Source organism: Remersonia thermophila, chromosome 7, assembly GCF_042764415.1.
Source record: "Remersonia thermophila strain ATCC 22073 chromosome 7, whole genome shotgun sequence".
NCBI lineage: Eukaryota > Fungi > Ascomycota > Sordariomycetes > Sordariales > Chaetomiaceae > Remersonia > Remersonia thermophila.
In genome coordinates this window covers 44,381-63,816 of record NC_092223.1, presented here as the reverse complement: position 1 = coordinate 63,816, position 19,436 = coordinate 44,381, and the positions used below count along the sequence as shown (strand labels likewise).

At 56.0% G+C, this 19,436-nt stretch overlaps 3 protein-coding genes across 3 annotated transcripts; 1 reads left to right on the top strand and 2 right to left on the bottom strand.

Annotated features, from left to right (window-relative positions):
* Positions 1 to 36: 36 nt before the first annotated feature.
* On the bottom strand, positions 37 to 15,032 carry VTJ83DRAFT_7006 (uncharacterized protein; the record flags this gene model as incomplete). Its single annotated transcript, XM_071013781.1, has 4 exons — positions 37 to 174; positions 237 to 8,643; positions 8,696 to 8,769; positions 8,820 to 15,032. The coding sequence occupies 4 exons, from the start codon at positions 15,030 to 15,032 to the stop codon at positions 37 to 39; spliced, it is 14,832 nt and encodes a 4,943-aa protein (XP_070863223.1).
* A 1,939-nt stretch (positions 15,033 to 16,971) lies between these two features.
* On the top strand, positions 16,972 to 17,865 carry VTJ83DRAFT_7005 (uncharacterized protein; the record flags this gene model as incomplete). Its single annotated transcript, XM_071013780.1, has 3 exons — positions 16,972 to 17,004; positions 17,067 to 17,183; positions 17,230 to 17,865. 3 exons carry the CDS (start codon positions 16,972 to 16,974, stop codon positions 17,863 to 17,865), a joined length of 786 nt encoding a protein of 261 aa, XP_070863222.1.
* Positions 17,138 to 18,854, bottom strand: VTJ83DRAFT_7004 (uncharacterized protein; the record flags this gene model as incomplete). Its single annotated transcript, XM_071013779.1, has 3 exons — positions 17,138 to 17,215; positions 17,272 to 17,857; positions 17,932 to 18,854. 3 exons carry the CDS (start codon positions 18,852 to 18,854, stop codon positions 17,138 to 17,140), a joined length of 1,587 nt encoding a protein of 528 aa, XP_070863221.1.
* Positions 18,855 to 19,436: the final 582 nt, after the last annotated feature.

Below are 19,436 nucleotides of genomic sequence, written 5' to 3'. Positions count from 1 at the left end.
CGATTCATCAGTAAACTGCCACCACCTGTGCAAGGCTTAGGCAAGCTCCCTCAACCCATCAACCAACCGTTCAATGACGTTCGCTGCACCGTTATCCCTCAGCCTCTCCCGAGACCCAAAAACACCGATTGTCATGGAGCTTCCCACCAGCGCAACTTCGACATCGATTGCATCCTGCAGTTGGTCAGCAGAAGACCCTTAAAACTCGGTCTGGTCTCATCGAGGTTTTGACATACCGGATAGACGTCTCTGATCGAGATGTTGCCAATCCCGGGCCACCTTGCCGCAGAGCCACTCTCTGAGCCAACCTCGCTCACACCAACCAGGCCTTGCCCATCTTCGTCCAAGTCCTTGGCCACCTCAAGCCGGACATCCCCTCCCAGAGGGTCTACCTCAACTTCCGACACCCCCAGAAAGTTCACAAACGAGTCCACCACGACTCCTGTCCAGTCACGGATCTCCCACATCCCCACCTCGACATTCTCAGGTACCGACACAGCATGAAGATCCCTCTGAATCGCGCCCGCCACGTCCACCAGATCCCTGGGGCCATTCTTTCCGAGTCTAACTCGCAGCGGTACCAATCGGAGTCGAGGCCAAAACTCCACCCCACTCTCTGCTTGACGTTCCGTCCGGTTGGCAAGGTACACGCCAAACACTACGTTCTCCGGTCTTTGTTGTCCAGATTGGACCGTCGAGGCCAGGAACTCAGCATAGACGGCGAAAAAGAGGGACTGAAGGCTGATACCAGCAGTTTTGCAGAGTGCGAGGAGCGGAGTGATGTCCTGAACAGCTGCTTCCTTGACACTTTGTGCGGGGTCCATGCTCTTGCGAGTCGAGGTTTGGGCGGAGCTCGAGGCTCGGGGCCCATGACCGACGAACGACGCGGATGGGTTGCGTTCAACGCCAGCGAGATACGTGGCCCAAAACACCTTTCTCGCTTGAATGGCGGTGCTCGAGAATGTCTGGCGATGCGCCGCGACCCAGTCAAACGCGTGGGTTTCCGGCTCGAGGGGGTGGGTCGGAACTTGGCCGCACAGAGCAGTGAACCGAGTCATCATGGCTGGCAGGCTGAAGGCATCGTATAGCGCATGATGGATCTTCAGCCTCAGAATCCATCTGTCACCATAGCGTTCCACACGAAGTGAGTGATAGGGCTGTTGGAAATCCGTATCCTCACGGCTGTGCCATCTCGTGTCCCCTGCACGCGGCGGCTCGGGGGACTGGAGCACGGTGGACTGCAGTACCACTTGCAGAATTGGGAATGGCAGCGAGTCTGCGCTGATAAAGACCGTCCTGAGGATGGGTAGTTCGGCCACCAGGGATTTCCACGCGTTGGCGATCGTCTCGACGCTGACGTTTCCGGACAAGGTATAGGTAAACGACGGGTAGAAAACCTGATGCCCTGTGTTTTCCCACACTGACAGCACGTGGACTTGCATGGCTGAAGCTGGTAGTGCTGCCTCAACGGCGGATTCTTTAATCCCAGCCCTCGTGAGGATTCCAGGGAGGGAATCGCCGATGGTAGCTCCCACTCCGGTCGCCTCTGCATCTTCCGTTGTTGTCCTACATGAGGCACTTGGAGCGCATTCCACATGGCGAACAGCTCGAGCTATCTCCGAGATAGATCCTGCCTTAACCATATCTCGGAACGCTACCGTTACTCCCCGCTTCCGGAGGAGGGTCACCACTTTGATGGCGCTGATCGAGTCCAGGCCAAGATGATAGATGTTGTTTGTTGGCAGGATGCCCTGCACGGGGACCCCCGAAACCTCTGAAAGGACTTCCCGTATGGTCTGCTCAACAGGGAACCACGTCCCTCCATCTTGACCGGACACCTGCTCTATGTCGGACGTGGTGCCGTTTGTGATCATGGATGTTGCTCCAGGCATGCTGTTGTGAGGGGATACTTCATCTGCACAGAGCATAGTTATGTCCGTGTCCGCTGAGCGGATGAGTCGCTGCAAGATCTGGTCCAGCTCCAGAAGCATGGCTGATACGTCGCCCCCCTGAACGTAAGCGCCATCGCATGCAGTTCTCCAGAAGAGGCTGTCACCCTGAACTTCGAATTCCACGCAAACGGGATATTCCACTGATGATGACCCCCCGACGGATTGCACCCAGCTGTTTGAGTCTGGAAAACCCGTTGGGTTTGATGACCGCTGCTGTATGCACAAAGTGTTGAACAAGGGGCCTCTGCCACCCGTCATCCTTCGGACCTCGCGCAACGGGAAGTGTTGGTAGATCCTGATGTTATTGGAATTGTCTTGCATACCACGCAGCCAAGACGAGACCGAACCTTTCAAAACGCAGCGGACAGCGACCGTGTTCATGGTGGGAAACACGAGACCCTCGAGGGCCTCGCTATCACGACACGAGAGAACGGTGCCAAAGGTAACATCCAAGGATCGTGTTTTGATGGCGAGGAAGGCAGCCCAGCAAGCTTGGCCAAGGGTTTGCATAGTGATGGATTTGGCCCTGCAGAAGGCGGTGATCTCCGAGGTAGAGAGAGAGGAGATGTGATCGCTGCTGTGAATGGTCACCGACTGCTGGCCGTGGTTGGCCTCCTGTGCTGGAAGGATTGTTGGTTGAGCGTCGCGAAGGAAGTCTGCCCAGAACTTGTCGGCGGCCCGATGATGTGGGAAGAGGATGTATTGTAGGTGGCCCAAGTAAGATTCCAGGCTTTGGGCTTGATACCGCCCTTCATAGGCGGCTCTCACATGTTGATGAATGAGCCCTAGAGACCAGCCGTCGTACAGAGCATGAGAGATCGAGAGCACAAGGTAGTCTTTGTCGCCCACGTGCACGAAGTGAAGCTGCAGAAGGTCAGACTGGGCTCCCCCTTTCCGACCACGAAGGGTCGCCGCATGGCAGACGTTGGAAATCTCATCAGCGCTGTTAAGGCTAACTTCAGCGATGTAAGCTCGAGTGTCTCGTGAAATTGCTTGGCAGTACGCCGATGGGATGGAGGGGTCTTCGATGCGCAGGAACCGAGTTCGGAGGATTGGCGAGCCAGCAATGACAGCCAACCACGCCTGCTTGAGCTTCTTGACGTTGACGGTTGGCGGGATTTCCATGATATCGTGGTTAAAATACAAGTGGAAATCGGACTCGACCATCTCGACGACCATCGACTCCTGAAGGGGTGTCGCTGGGAGCACAATGTCGTCCTTCGCAACCTTCCCGGCAAGGTGCTCACGGAGGGCAGCAATAACCCGAACTTCCTCGCTTCTGCCCAGGCTGGTATCGATACCATCGGCACAGCAATGGCTCTTTTGGGACTCGGTGTGTTCCACGATCGATTTGATGGACTGCAGTCTCATCAGATCGCTCATCTTGACGTTGACGCCGACTTGCTTCAGTCGCGCAGAAAGCTTGATGGCGTCGATGCTGTCGAGGCCGAGGCCAAAAATGGATGTGTCTCCGTAGATTGTCTGTGGATCGATATTGGCGAGTCTGGACACCTCGTCTCGAATGATGGATGCAAGCTCCGTCCACACGAAGCCCTCTTGTTCATGGTGTCCGGTTGGAATGGTGCTGTTGGTTGTGGCCCCGTTCGTAACGACACCATTTTTGAGACCTCCGCCGAGGACGGTGCCGTAGGTTTGTTCAGGCGTCTTCAAGGTCGCGCCTTCAATGAACGCCTCTGGATCCTGGACCATGGACTTCAATGCCTCCTCTAAAGCTCTCATCACTTCCTCAAGCTCGTCTGATCTTTTTCCTCGCGAAACAAGTAACAGACGCAAGCCGCCAGAGGAATCCAAGGTGGCCTCCAAAGCAAGGGGGTAGTCTGGATTGGGCTTGGATTCGAGCACAGTCCAAAGGTCGTTGTAACGAGACACTGGTTGCTCCTCACGTTGGAACGAAAACAAGGTATCGAAAAGTGCTTTTCCTCCTGAGCACCACTTCTGTATGTCGCGAAGCGGGACATGCTGGAATGGGAGGGTCTCGATGTTGAAGTTGTGGCATTGCTGGATCAATGACGTCCAGGTCGTCGAGCCGTCAGGGGCGATCTTCGCTTGAAACGGGAGTGTGTTGAAGAGCGGTCCGACAACGCGCTCCGCGCCGTCCAAAGCAATGCTTCTCCCTGAGACAATGATCCCAATCGTGGGAACTGTGGAAGCATAGCTAGCCAAGACACTGACCCATGCCGCCTGTACCAGAGCTTGGTGGGTAACTCTGAGGTTGGCCCTCAGAGTCTCAAAGTAGTTGAATTGAATCTCCCGGCGGCTGCTTGTGACGGGAAGATCGACCCCCGGAACATGATTGGAAACCGGCATCGTGCCCTGTAGGTGGTTTTGCCAGAAGGGTTTGCTGTTGGTCAAGTCCTGCAGAGGTCCGTAGCACAGAGCGTCTAAAAACGACGGAGTCCCTGGGTAATGCACCACCGATTTCTCGCCACTCAGAGCCAGATACTCCTGTGCGAGCCTGTCAAGAATCAGCTCAAAGCTGTTGCCGTCGTAGTGGCCGTGGAAGACGTGAAGGACAAGCAGGCGTGTCCCAAATGTTGTCACAAGGAGAAGAACCTCGGGGAAGCCGAACAGAGCATCCTTGTTCCGTGAAATCCAGAGGTTCCGAGATTCTGCAATTACCTGCTCGGTCGAATCCCCCGATCCAAGGGAGCTTTCAAGCCATGAAAGCGACGGGCTTTTGAGAGCCACTTGCACATGCCCATCAGGCGTACCAACGAACTTGGTCCGTAGGATAGGAAGCGCACTCACGACCCGCTCCCATGCCTTCCGTAGCGTTTCCGAGGACACTGTCGGCGCAATTCGAAGTTGGAAGGTGTTGAAGTAGGCATCGTCTGTAGCAGACCTCGCGATCATGCCCTGCTGAAGGGGTGAGCAAGGGGCAATGTACTCGATCTCATCAGCTGTGGCCCCCAACTGGCCCAAGATGAGAGATTCATGCTTCTGAGCGCAGGCGAGAATCGACTGCAAGCTGGCTCTAACAGGAGAGAGGTCTGGTGGATGACCTTGCTTGTCGATCGCGTCCGCTAGATCTGCGATCAATGGGTGCTGAAGGATCAGCATTGGAGTGGCTTGACTGAGACCCTGGCTCTTCATAGAGCGGGAGAGACGGAGGACAGAGATAGAGTCGATACCAAGTTCGAAGACATTCGAGGATGGTGTGATTGTGGCCATGTCAAGTCCCTGCATGGCTGAAATGGCGCTTGCAATTTTCAACCCGGTAGAGCTGAGCTGTTTGGTCGTTTGGCTGGTGGCAGAACAGAACCGTAGCAATTCCTCCGGGTCCAGCGAGGAGAAGAAGGCCCGGAGTTTCTTGAACTCGGCCTTGTTGTTGACTGAAAGTGGGATGAAAGGAAGCTGGAGCACATAGGTTGGTACCATGTATCCGGGTAGTTTGGCTCGGCATGCCTCCTTTGCAAGGCGACAGATACGCGCTGCATCCGACGTTTTGACGAGCACCAAGTTGTCAAGACGTTCCTTGCCCCTCGTTGCGTTGGCGGCCACGATGAAGGAGACAAGAACATCCTTGTCCTGAGCTGCATTCCGCACAACCAACGTAGCAACGTCTTTGACGGCCTCGACCTCCTTGCGGATTGTGTGATTGATTTCGCCGATTTCGAGCCGCTGGCCACGGAGCTTGACCTGGTCGTCGGCCCGGCCGAGGAAGTCGAAGCAACCGTCGTGAAGAACGCGAACTAGATCTCCAGTGCGATACACCCGCTCGCCAAACAGCCTGAGGGTGGGAAACTTTTCAGCGGTCAGGTGATCACGCTTCAAGTACCCCTTACCGACCAACGGCCCAGACAGACAGAGTTCTCCCACCCCTCCCCTGAGCACCGGCTGTTCGGTGCCTGGCTTTAGAACGTATGACCCAACGTTGACAAACTGACGGCCGATGTTTGACGCACGACCCAGAGTGGGTACACGCGGGAAGACGGTCACGCCAATAGTGGCTTCGGTCGGGCCATAGAAGTTGTAGATGACGCCCTTGGACCCCCACACATCAAGGATCTCCTGCCTCAATGCCTCACCCCCTGTTATAAAGACGCCTTGACAGAGGCTGGGGACCTCGTCGGGATGCAGCAGCCGTGCAAGGGATGGCGTTAGGTCGATGTGAGTGACTCCGAGGCGTGCGATTGTCCCGGCAAGATCCTCGAGGATCAAGTCCCTGGGAGCGGAGACCAGCGTGATGCCGACGGACCAGGACCAGTACTGCTCGAGAACCGACACATCAAAGTGAAGGGAAGCAAACTGAAGCCATCTCGAGTCATGCTCCCAGTGCCCCTCGAAGATGTGTTGGAATGCGAGCATGCATTGCACAGAGTTGTTGTGGGTTATCAGGCACCCCTTCGGCGTGCCAGTGGTGCCAGACGTATACAGGCAGTAACACACGTCGTCTGATGTCAGCTCTGGGACTGGAACTGGCGTGTTGGTGGGAACTCTTTCCAGAAGACCTTCGCTGACTGGGATGATTGGGACAGCAACTGACAGATCCAGAGCTTCCCGCCTCTCCGGGGACGTAAGCAAAACAGATGCCCCGGAATCCTGCAAAATGAACTCGTTCCTGGAACGTGGAGCGCTGGGGTCCAGCGCGACGAAACCACAGCCTGCCTTAAGAATGCCCAGAATTGCAAAGTACACTGCTGGGCACTTGTCAAAATAGACTGCGACGATGGCTCCAGGGTTGACATGAGGAAGCAACAGATGTGCAACCTTGTTACCATTGTCATTGAGCTGCTGATAGGTCCATGCGCGGCCAATAGGGCTGTCACCGCGGAACCCCTCCACGAAGTGAAGAGCGGTTGCTTGAGGTTTGTTGATAGCCTGGCGCTCGACGAAATGATGAAGGAACTTGATTTCGGTGCGAATCTCGGGAATTTCAGGAGGGAGAACAGCGTGAATGCTTGGTCTGGACTGACACAAGTCGGCTTCCTGTCCGTCCGGGCGGAAAGCAAGGTGTTGAACGGTCGCATCGAACTGAGCCAAGAGCATGGTCGCTTGTTTCTGCGGAAGCACGTCGCTGAAAAAGGTGATACGATACTCCAGCCCATCGTCGCCAGTCGGCTCGGCCTCGATGGAAACCGGATAATCGGTGTTCACACCCTCATGAGTCAACCTCCATGGTCGGGCCTCCGGCCCCGTCGATCCAAACTTCTGGTAAACAAGGAGAGTGTCGAACAGCTTAACATCACGGAATCCGAGCAGCTGCTGGATGCGTGACAGCGGTTGATGTTGCTGCTTGAAGAGTGCCGTATTGTACTGCATCATGGCGTCCAGGTGAAGGCGATTTGAAGCGTTGCTGGTGGCGATCACCGGAAGCGTCGTAAGGCACGGGAACGCGGAATCCTTGGTTCCTTCAGTGCTTCGACCCGAAAACACAACCCCAAACACAACCGAGCCTTCTCCAAGGTATGCCGACAAGATTCGAGCCCATGCCGCTTGGAGAACCGCTTGCATTGTGTATCCCGCTGTAGAAACAGCTCGTTCTAGGGAGGCCAAGGGGGCACTGCTCCTAGCACGTGTGGTCAAGATCTCTCGTGACGGATCGCGCAGCGGAGTCATAACCGGGAAGTAATTGACGACTACCTGGTCAGACTGGCTCCTCCAGAACCGCGTGACATCGTCGGTGGCCGAGGAGATCATGGCGAAGATATCGGAAACGGCGAGAGCAGGGGCTGACTTTGGAGGTACCCGGTTGCCTTTCAAGACCGCAGACAGCGCATCCAGAATGACCCCTAGTGACTGCGCATCGTACAGCGCATGGTGAATGGCGAGATGCATCGCTACCCGCTTCTTTCCTGTCACCAAGGCGACGCACCACAGCCGGGAATGAGGGACCTGGGCAGCATCCCTCGCGGCTTGAACCCGCCACTTCTCCAGATCAAATACTTGGTCCGGCTCAACGCACACCGTCTGGCTGTGCTCGGCGTTTTGAACCATAGCAAACGCTACTTCGTCATGTTCCACAGGTATGATTGCCGTTCTGAGGATTGGATAGGCTTGCGAGACGGTTCGCCACGCATCGGCCATGCCTTCAGCGGTGATGTCATCGTCGAGCTCGAAGCTTAGGTAGTTGAAATAGTCGCGGCCATCAGACTTGATGAACTGAGCCATCATAGCAGACTGGACCGGTGTGCAAGGCAGAGCGTGCTCAGCGACATGAGAGGGTATGCCGTAGGCCACGACTTGCGATGCCACCTGTGACTGAAACTTGTCAAAGTTGTAGGTCTTCACAGGACCCACAGCAGCATCCCGACTTTCAATGAACCGAGCAAGCTTCTCGCACGTCGGGTTCTCGATCACGTCGCTCGGGAGAACTCTATGACCAAGGTTGCGAAGCTTCCCGGCGACCCGCACGGCGCCAATGCTATCAAGGCCAAGTTGATAGATCGTGGTTTGCCGGCGTATCAGGCTGCGTGCCATGGATGAGATATCAGCCAACACATCCCGGACTGAGCTCTCTGTTGGTGTCCAGTTCTCAGACATCATCGCTGGCTGGCTGTTGGCCTCGGCGTGCGAAGGCAGGGGAAACACAACGCGATCGAGGCGATTAGCCAGTCCCGGTGGCAAGCTAGCCAGAGTGGCATTGGATCCGGGGAAATGAAGGCAATAGTTGAGAGCAGTGAGGAATAGGTCGGAAGCGAGCCCGGCAACGCCAGGGGCCAGAGCTTGGCTGGGGCGTGGTTAGCGTCTGCCTTGAACACCAAAAGGCGTCTCGGGCTTACCGTTCAGAGATATGGATCTTGATCTTAAGCAGGTCTGCCGATGCATCGGGTGTCACTTCGCACACAAGAGGAACCTGTGTTGCCTTTTAGTTTCCATTGATGAACTGGTATCTGGGGAACTTACATCCATCTCTCCGTCATCGCGCTCCAAGGTCCACAGTGAATGATCGAGGGGACGAAGAGATTGTTGCAAAAGCAAAAGGGTATCAAACAGCCGAGGATCATGTAAGTGAGAAAAGAGAGCTCGAACTCGTCGGAGGGGGGTGAACTGGTATCGTAGGAGCTCGACATTGGCGTTCTGGAATGCCCTCATGAGATCGATGTTTCGCCGCTTTCCGGTCATGCTCATGCGGACAGGAAGCGTGTTGAAGCAGGGTGCAACAACGCCATTCATCCCATCGACAGGTAGCGAACGGCCATTGAAAACATTGCCAAAACAGACGTCGTCCGTCCGAAATAGTGCTCCGAGCGTCAGAGACCATGCAGACTGAACAAGCGCCAGAAGCGAGATCCCAAGGTCCCTGGTTTTGCTTTGGACTGTGGAAAGCAGCATGTCAAGCTGAAAGCTGGTCTCCCCGCGGTGACATTCGCGAATGTCAGATCTCAGGTGTGTTGTGAGCTTCGGGTTGTAGCCATCCAGATGATTTTGCCAAAACGATTCAGTATTGTCCGGCAAGAACATGGACATGCGCAAGAACTGCTCGTAGGATGGTGACGGAGGAAGCGCGCATCCCGATACGCACTTCTCAACTTCTTCAAGAAGCTTCCCCATGGCGACGCCGTCATATAGTGCGTGGTGGCAAACAAAGGAAAGATGAACATGCCTTTCGTCCCTGATGATGGCAAATGAGAGAGCTGGTTCTGCCAAGTCAATGGCCTCCGGGATTTGCTCAACTTGACGCGCAATGCAGTCGTCCAACGTCAACTGCTTCCCATCCAGTTCGAACTCTAGCCAAGGGGCCTGCCAGTCGGCAAGAACGACTTGCAAGATTGGCGACTGAGGGTGGTTCGTGGCGATGAAACACGTGTGGAGAATGTCATGGCGGGCAACCATGATGTTCCAAGCCTCCTTCAGACGCTCCATATCCCCCAGGACGCGGAAGAGCATTTTGTTGAGGTATCGATTGCTGCCAGACGAGGCAATGAGCATGGCTTCTTGGAGCGGAGTGCACGGGAGAAGGCGAAGAAACGGTTTCCCGAGTTCTTGAAGCTTCCGTGTTGCCATCTCCAAGGCCCCCGCTGAGACAAGCTCCCTGGTATCTTCTTGAACTTCAAACGATGCGCCTTGTGCTCCAACATCCTGCAAAACCCTCGCAAGCCTGGTGACACAGGGGTTCTGAAGAATGACCGAAATCGGGAGGCGTGTCTTGAACTTGTTAGCCAGCTGCCTCGAAACCTGAATGGCGGAGATGGAATCCAATCCTAGAGTGGCCAGAGGTGTCCATCTTCCAACGGCGTTCTTTTCGACACCTAGCGCAGCCGCCAAGACCTCAGCAACTTGAAGTTCGTTGGCGGACCATTCCCCATCGTTCGCCGCGCTGGGTGTTGTGCCATGACTAATGGCCGAAACATGGTCATTATCCAGGTTCTGAAAGATTTGTTTGAGCCGTGACCTGTCCAGCTTCCCTGAGGCTGTGGCTGGCAAGGCAGACACCGGGACGATAGCAGAGGGGACCATGTACGCAGGGAGTCGAGATTCGAGGACATGATACAAGGCCTGGAGCTTCTCCCTCAGGAACCCATCCATCTCCAGAACGTGAAACATGGCTCCTTTGCGCTGATGCGGGACTAGGTATGAGATGATAAGGTCCCGGGATCCAGTCTCGTGATCGCGAAGCAGCAGGGTCGCGCAATCCACTCCATTAGCTGACTGGCGGATGGTCTCTGTGATCTCATTAAGTTCGACGCGCTGGCCACGGATCTTGATTTGGTCGTCAACACGCCCCACAATGACCATGGAACCGTCAGGGAGCATCCGGCCAAGGTCTCCTGACCGGTAGATGCGGCCGAAAAGGGGGTGGTTGATGAACTTTGCGGCTGTCAGATCCTCTGCGCCAAGATACCCCTGAGCCACCTGATCCCCACCAAAACACAGTTCTCCGAGGCAACCGTGCGGCACGGGATCCAGGCTGTCAGGGGTCAAAACAAACGTCGAGGTGTTGTCGAGACTCCACCCCAGGTGCCGGATAGCTGCATTCCCGTCCATCCTCTTGACACTGCAGATGTTTGTCGTCTCGGATGGACCGTAGCCCTGGTATAGCTTGTCGCCCCACTTGCGCGCAACCGCCTCGGTCATCGGCTCGCCGGCGGTGACGAGAAACGTGACGGATGGGACCTTGCCTGGGTCAACAAGGGACGCCACCGTCGGCGTCATGCTGAGATGGGTGATGTACAGCTTGCGAATCGACCGCTCCAGATCTTCAAACAGCGTGTCGTTGGTCGCCGAGCAGAGACACATGCCTTGAGTCCAGGCGAAGAAGATCTCAAAGACGGACACGTCAAACGCTTGGGAGCATGATTGCAAAAGCCTGGAATGTTCGCCGACTGGATAGATGCGTGACAGGGCATCAAGGTTGCTCATGACGTTTCGTTGCGTCACGCAGACACCCTTGGGGGCTCCGGTGCTCCCGGAAGTGTAGATGACGTATGCGAGGCGGTCCGGGTCGGGCGCAGGAGCGATTGTGCTACCAGGTCTTGAGTGCAGATCTAGCGCTTCGATGTCGAGAAGATGACAATGGACATGGCCTTCCAGCCTGGCTTTCGAAGACGCATCGACAAGACAAATGTTGATCTCAGCGTGCTCGAGAATATCGGCGAGCCTCGAGATAGGAGTGCTGGGCAGGAGGGGGAGGTATGCATTGCCGGTCTTCAGGATGGCGAGAATGGCAGTATATAGCCGGATTGACTTTTCCATGACAATGGCGATGACTCTTCCTTCCGAGGCTCCGCGTTGACGGATGTGCTCCGCCATTGTCTCCGCAGTGAAGTTGAGCTCAGCAAATGTGATGGTCGTTGTGGTCAGCATCCCATCTGAGATATGCTCCGCGAAACAGACGGCGTCTTTGTCTGGAAACCGGTTGGCAATCCGGTCAACCGCATGAGCCAGATCCGGAACTCCTTCAAACCTTTTCGGATTGAGGTTGTACACAGAGGCGTGTTCCTGCGGAAGCGCCTTGCGGACCGAGGCCAGGTCCGCGGTGAGGTTCCCCGCCATGAACACGATTGCCACGTCAAGCAAACTAACCATGGCTTTGATTTGATGCTCGGGAAACACATCAGAGTGGTATGTCAGGCGCATCTCAAATTCGTCGTTCTTCGGTTCGACTTCAATGAGGAGTTTGGTTTCCAGGTAGTCCTGCTGGGTCACCACGTCAAACGCGCCCGTCCGCCAGCTCTTGCTGTGGGGTGATTCCTGGTAGATGAACGCAACGTCATAACACGCCTGTCCTGGTGGGATTCCTGCGAGGCTTTTGATCTCGGCGAGAGGTAGGACGCCATGAGCCAGAGTCGCACGATTGGCAGCATGCACGCCCACGACCAGGTCCTGAATCGTTTGCATCTGAGACAGGTCTACCCGAAGGGGCACGGCTGCGATGCAAGGTCCGATGATGGTTTCAACCCCAGTGATGGGAACCGTCCTTCCCGACTGAATGGTGCCGATGACCACATCCTCACTCCCAAGCATGGAGCTCCACAGCCACGCCACCGCGGCCTGAAATATGGCCTGGATGCTGCATCCGAGGGTTTTCATGGTTGCTTTGACCGTTTCGGGAGTTGCATTGAGAGAGAAGCTGAATGATTCTGTGGTTGATGTGGGCACAACGCGTGCGTTCAGGACCGGGAGCACAGGTGGTTGGTATCCTAATAGGGCGCCCGCCCAGAACTCCCTTGCGATGTTGCATGCCTCGTCGAAAGCTTCTGAGTGAATGAATCCCGTGACCAGCCGAAACTGCGGCCTGACGTCTAGCTGCAGCCCCTGGGCAAGGTTGGCAAGATCTGTCAGCAGCAGGTCCAGCGACCAGCCGTCGTACACTGCGTGGTGCATCTGCAGTACCACCCTCCTGACGTTGTGTGTTTCCAGAGTCGATATTGAAACTCGGAACGGAAACATCAAGCCTGACTGAACGTCGAGTTCAAATTGACGTCCAGGGGAGTCGCAGATGGAAATGGTGGAGTCATCGACGCCGTTGAGTACGACTTGGAGAAACTGCCCGTCCTGGTGGACAAATCCTGTCCGTAGAATCTCGTTTGCTTGGGCAAGCTTCACAAACCAGGAGCGAATCAATTCCGGGGACACGCCACCATTGAACCCGAGTTCAACCCAGTTGCAATATGCCCGCTGGTCTCTGGCCGTCTCAGCCAGCATGGAGGCCTGGAGTGGTGTGCAGGGCATGACCGCATCGACTCTGTCGGTGTATCGTTCCAGGAGTGTATGGCTGGCAAGGATGTGGGATTGATCCAGTCTGGTGGCATTGGTGACAGCCTGCGGCCGCTCTGATCCCAGCATTGTTGGACGAGATCGCAAACGACCCGCCAGCTCTGACACACCGCGCGACTCCAGGATGTCAAGCGCTCCAACCTCAAAACCTGCGTTCCTCAAGACCGAGGCAAGCCTGATTGCAGTGAGAGAGTCCAGACCTGCCTTGGCCAAGTCTTCGCCCGGCTGGATGTTGACACCCAAAAGGTCACGCGTCAGCCTGTGGATTTGCCTCTCCAAATCATCCATGAAGGCAGGCTCCAGAGAATCCCCCGGGCCGCGGGATTTGTACTCCTCGATCATCCGTTTCCTGTCGACTTTGCCGGACGCGAGACGTGGGAAGCTGTCGAAAACAATGATGTCACCAGGCAACATAAACCCTGGAAGCCACTGCCTGCATGACTCCATGACAGCCTCGGTCACCACATCCGGTGGGCCGTCAGCGGCGCAAAACAGGACCAGCGTCGCGCCCATCACGGCAGCCACGGCGCTATGACAGCCCGGTACCCTCAACGCCGCGTGCTCCACCTCACCGAGCTCCATTCGCTGGCCACGGAGCTTGACCTGTCCGTCGGATATGCGGCCTAGGCACTCAAGCCTTCCGTCATGGAGCATTCTGGCCTTGTCACCAGTCCGGTAGAGACGGCCGTAGGGGGTTTCAATGAAAGCCGCAGCGGTCTGTTCACGCCGGTTGAGGTACCCTTGCGCAAGCTGATGGCCACCGACTGCCAACTCTCCAATCTCCCCTCGGGGAAGAACCTCAAAGTCCCTGTTGCCGCCACTCCCATCTTCCGAAACTCTCAGAATGAACGCCGAAGTCGTGTCAAGAGGGATTCCGATGTTGCGAATTGTAGAGTCGTGAGTGGCTGCAGGCTGCAGGGTGCAGTGAATGGCCGCTTCTGTCGGACCGTACATTGCCCAGAGCATGCTCGGGCGGTCATGGCTGCCTCCGAACTCCTCAATGACAGGCTTTGTGAGCATCTCGCCAATGGTCAAAAGCAGCCGAAGTCCGGGAGCGTTATCTCGTCGGCGAAGAAGGCTGCCCGCAACGCTTGGCGTGAGCTCACAAGCGTCCACGTCCATCTTACGCAGGACGCCGGGCAGGTCGTTCAGCATGGCGGGTCGAGAGCAGGCCACAAGCGTCTTTCCCCGAAAAAGGGGGAAGAAAATCTCAAAGACGGAGACATCAAACGTCGGGGCGGCAAACTGAAGGAATCGAGAGAAGCTCGGTATGTGCCGGTCATGGGCGAGCAAACTCTGTGTGGCAGCGTCGTGGGTGATCCCGACCCCCTTTGGCGTGCCCGTGGAGCCCGATGTGTACATGACATACGCTAGGTCTGCCGACGTAGCCTGTCGGTACGGCGTGCCAACTGGGCTACTCTCGGATGGCTTATCATCGACGATCAGGACCGAGTGACCGCCCTCTGGGAGCTTTGGCGCGAGCTCGGAGGTCGTGATGACAAGCTCCGCCGCGACATCCCCTAAAATAAACTTTGCTCGTTCAGGCGGCACGTCCAGATTCATGGGGCAAAAGGCTCCACCCGCCTTTAAGATCGCCAACAGGGCGATGTAGAGCTCTGGGCTCTGTGGGATTAGGACTGGCACGACAAGGTTGCCATCCTTCCTTCGTTGACTGGTTCGGCACGCGATCCGTGAGGCCAGGGCATCAGATGCGTCGTGTAGTTCCCGGTACGTGAGAGACGCCCGGGACTCGTCGAGTGCAAGGAAGTCGATGGCCGGCTGTCCATCCTCTGAATGCTGCTGAACGAGGTGATGAAGTAGGCGAGGTCCAGGTAGCCGAGTGGGAGGATGGTTGACAATGGACATGGCATTGTCCGAGTCTGAACTGAGCGAAGCCATCCTGGATCACTAGCTAACTACTAGGTATGTTAAGAATGAGATTGCGACGGGAGATGCCATGGTTTGAACTGGGGACCTGGATGTACCTACCAGGTCATTCACCGGACGGGCCACGTCCCCAGTAACACCCCCAACTTGTCACTCGATGTCTTATTGACCTCTTTCCCAGCTTGGTAAGTACCGAGCACAAGCTAGAGCAATCAATCACAAGATCACAAAGTTTGTCGACGAAATGTGTTCGAAATCAACAGTCTCTGATTGGGCACGTCCGAGGGAGGGGCGATTCGTGAGGGTGTGATTTGTTTCTGACAGCACGTTATTGGCTGAAGGGTGACGGAAGAACTTCCCGTCTGGTAAGTTCCTGATGGTGCTTTGTCACCTCAGCGGTACGGCGCAGATGTCTCTTGTTGCGTGTGGTTCCAGAACGGCATCAAGGGGCAGAGCGGTGGTCGGGTCCTGCGTCTTGGTTGTGTAACCTTTTGGGGGGTTTAAAACTCAGCAGCTCAGCGTCGTCCGCTACTTGCCTTGTCCCCACTTGACACTTTCTGCCAACGGCGCGAGCGTAACTGATCAGAGATCGCAGAGCGAACCTCTTAAGTTACAGGTCCTCAACTTTAGAGGTTTTCGGATTGTCTCAACGTTGCAAGATTGAACAGCCGAGAAAGGGAGCCGCCGCGCCGCTGTGGCGGAGTTTGGGTGGTGATGGATTCTTCGTGCACACTGCTTGTCCAGGACGGGGTAGGGTCAGGGTGTCGGGTTAAAGACCATGTGACCCAGGGCGGGCAGCCAAAACCTCTCGTAACTCAAAGTTGACAACCTTGAGCGTCTCTGCTGACTGCAGCCATGGAGACAGATGGAATGTGTGACAGGATCTATGGGGACTCATACCCCGGTCCTGAACCCCAGCAGTCATTCTGCCTGCTCAGACCGCCATTCTGGGCATCCATCGTGTATATAAGGAGCCTCCAGGAGAGGCACATCAGATAGTTGTTTTCTTCCTTTGAATAACAGCTTCCAACCACTCCTTTCCGTCGTATGCACTCTCACAGGTCCGGGCCATCACAGAATGCCCTAACTCACGGACCGGGTCCACATCCGGTTTAGTGAGCGCAGGGAAGGGAAAAGGATGCATGTTGAGACCGGAAGGCGTGCTTTCACCCCCACGCCCTGTGACATAAAATATTTGGCTCTCCGAAGCCCCCGAATGAGTGCGGGGGAACTTTGGATGAATGCAGCCCGTCTTACTTACCTAGGTGGTAGGAAGTCACCACGCAAGTTCCGCAAGTCCCGTCTGCCTTGAGACCGGGAGTGAGTGGGTTACACCCAGCAGCCGGTTCCCGCAGGCCGCGGAGATCACATCCTCTATCAAACTGTGACAGCAAAAACGGATCCGCTGATGCTGCCATCAGCTAGTGCACCATATATACCTGCTACTGCAACACACCCCCCAGACCGAGGCGATTAGTCGAGGTCTGAGTTCCCTGGTGCACTTATTTATCCTGACTTGGAGTTAGAGGAAATTTCATCTCTATCCTCCATCGCACCCCCGAGGGGTGCCCGGGTGTTTATTTATCAGACGCCACCCTAAAAACGTCCTTTGTGTCAGGGGTGCAAACACAGGTTTCGAACTCAGAGCCTTCTCATTATATATAACTTTTACAGTGCAGGTAGCACTATCAACATACCGCTGCGTAAACAGAAGAGGACCGGGCTCATAACTGTGACAGCAAAAACGGATCCGCTGATGCTGCCATCAGCTAGTGCACCATATATACCTGCTACTGCAACACAAACCAAATAGCCCCAAGCACGAACCGGGGGCTTCCCATGGCACTCTTGGGGACGAGGAGCAGTGATCCAATGGCTCTTCAATATCCCTGAGATCTGTTCACTCCAATGTTCTTTGCAAAAGTAGGGGTAGGGCCCCGAGCCTGGCGGTATGGCTCCGGCGTCGATGCAGAGGGAGAGGAAGGTGGGTGGCAAGAGAACGTGATGTGAAGATCAAGATCCTAACCCGATTTTCATTTTAAAAAGGACAATTATCCCGGAACGCCAACTACAAGATGCAAATTCAAGTTCAAATACCGTCGCCTTCTCACCCAGACTTATGCCGATGCGCCAAAAATAGACTTAACCATCTCACCTGACCGCGTCGACAGCACCGAAAGCAGGGTATCACTCAGCTGTGCCTAGTTAGCAGCGATCTTCAGAAGCTTGTGAAGGAACAAAGCAAACTTACACCGTGTGTTGCCTCGCAACAGCCTTGCAACCAGACTCCAGAACCGGCGGCGACCGCCCCGGGCGCGAACCGGACGCTGTAATCCCGACTCACTTCGATCACCCGAGACGAGCGGGATTCAGCCTCGCCCGTCTCTACAACCCACCTGTCGTTCCTCGGGCCTTGGGCCTCCGCCGGGGCCAGCTGGGGGAGGAGGTGCCAAGCGCCCTTGAGCATATCCACGTGGGCCTTGCGCTGGTAGCCAGTGGCGCAGATGACAATGTCGGCTTCGAGCACCTCTTCTCCGAGCAAAGGCCCATCAGCAGTTCCGGCAGTGGGGATCATAGCAACCTTCAGGCTGATCTTGTCGCCCTTATCCTGGACGGACAGAACCTCGCGCCCGGCGAGAATCCGGTGCGGCCACTGTGTTTCGTCAGGTCCCAAGGTCCGCTTCTGGTGATACATGACCTCAAAGAGGTGCTCGATGAGCTCAAGGCGGACGACACCGTAGTTGGTCGCCTTGGCATCAGCGATCAGGTTGGATCGATAGGACGACGGCTTGGGATAGAGGTGGTCGATAAACTCCGGGTTGAAGATGCTGTTGATGCTGGATGAGGGGAACGTACGTTAGAACAAACCCGACCATGCGATTCGAGGCCAGAACAGAAGAGAGGTACTCACAATGGGGAATCGTCACTCGGCCGCAGGAACTCGGACCGCATCACCATGTACGTTTTGCTGTTCGGGTACAGAGTTTGAACGTTGCTGAAAATCTCGGCAGCGCTTTGGCCTGCGCCAATCACAGCCACGCGGTAGGGCGCCGACCTGTCGGACAGGATCTCCGGCACTACCTGAGCGTACTGCGATGAGTGGATGACGCGAGGATGGCGAGCGGGGAACAGCTTGGGGACAGAGGCTTGCCCGCCCACCGCCACCACAACATTCCGCGCCTGGTATGTCGTGATGACACCGGTCTTGACATTGCGGGACGTCACGGCGAAGATCTTGGCAGGGCCATCCTCCTGGACGGGGGCAATGGAGACCACCTCGGCCTGGTACCGGACAACGTCGTTAAAGTGGCCAGCGCACCAGCGGAGATAGTCCTCAAACTCGGCGCGGGCGGGTAAGAAGGTGTTAAGATTGATGAAATCAATCAACCGGTTGTTCTTGTGCAGATAGTTGAGAAACGTAAAGTTGGACCGAGGGTCGCGCAGTGAGGCGAGATCTTTGACGAAAGAGATCTGCATCTTGGCCCCAGGGAGAAGCATGCCGGCATGCCAAGCGAAACGGGGCTGCTTCTCGAGGAACAGCACTTTGGGCGCCTCGGGCAGCTTGCCCGCCTCCAGAGTGTCATGGAGGGCAACCGCAATCGCCACGCTGGCTGGTCCGAACCCGACGCAGACAAGATCCAACACCGAGTTGGGGTCGGCTGCCTTAAGGTAGGGACTCTTGGGTCCGGTTTGGACCGAGGCGCCATTTGAGGAGCTGTTCAAAGTCGCGCTGTCGATTAATTGAGGTACTGCCTCTGCGTCGATGCCGTGGCGGCGGGCGCCATTTACGTCGTCCGAATATTGGACGCCCTCGTCGGCGATGTGAGGCGACATGATGAAGATGGTGTTTCTAGGGTGCAGGTTTGGAAGGCGGCTAGCAGCAAAGACTCAACGTTCAAATTAGATGCAGCCTTGCGAAGAGGTGTATAAGCGTCTCCGGGTTTCACAAAGTAACGATAGAGAAGGATGTTGTGTACCGTTGCTGGGGGGGGGGGGCAATGCCTCCGGCACGTCAGGCTGGGGTGATGCAGCAAGGTGATGGCGAAGTGGCAGCGACCAAGGTCCCAGCGAAGAGCATGAAAAGGGAAACTCGTCGCCTTTTAGAAGAAAAGCACCAAGAGAGAACGAGAGTTGGAGGGAAAAGAGCCGGAGAGGGAGGCGGCCAGCGTCATTTTGGTACATATGGGCGAGCGGTGGCAGGTTAGCTCCGCCTAGAGAATAGAACCGGACTTGAGGGTACCGGTACCTGGCTAAACATCCACAAGGGGTGAACCCCGTCCGCAGACCCAGCTCATGGAACCCTGATGACCCCACGTCCCACACTGGATGCTGACCCGCTTCCCCGTGGTCATCGAACGACCGGCGCGACAGAAAGCATCCGATATGCGGGATAAACAGCATTGGCATTGGCATTCT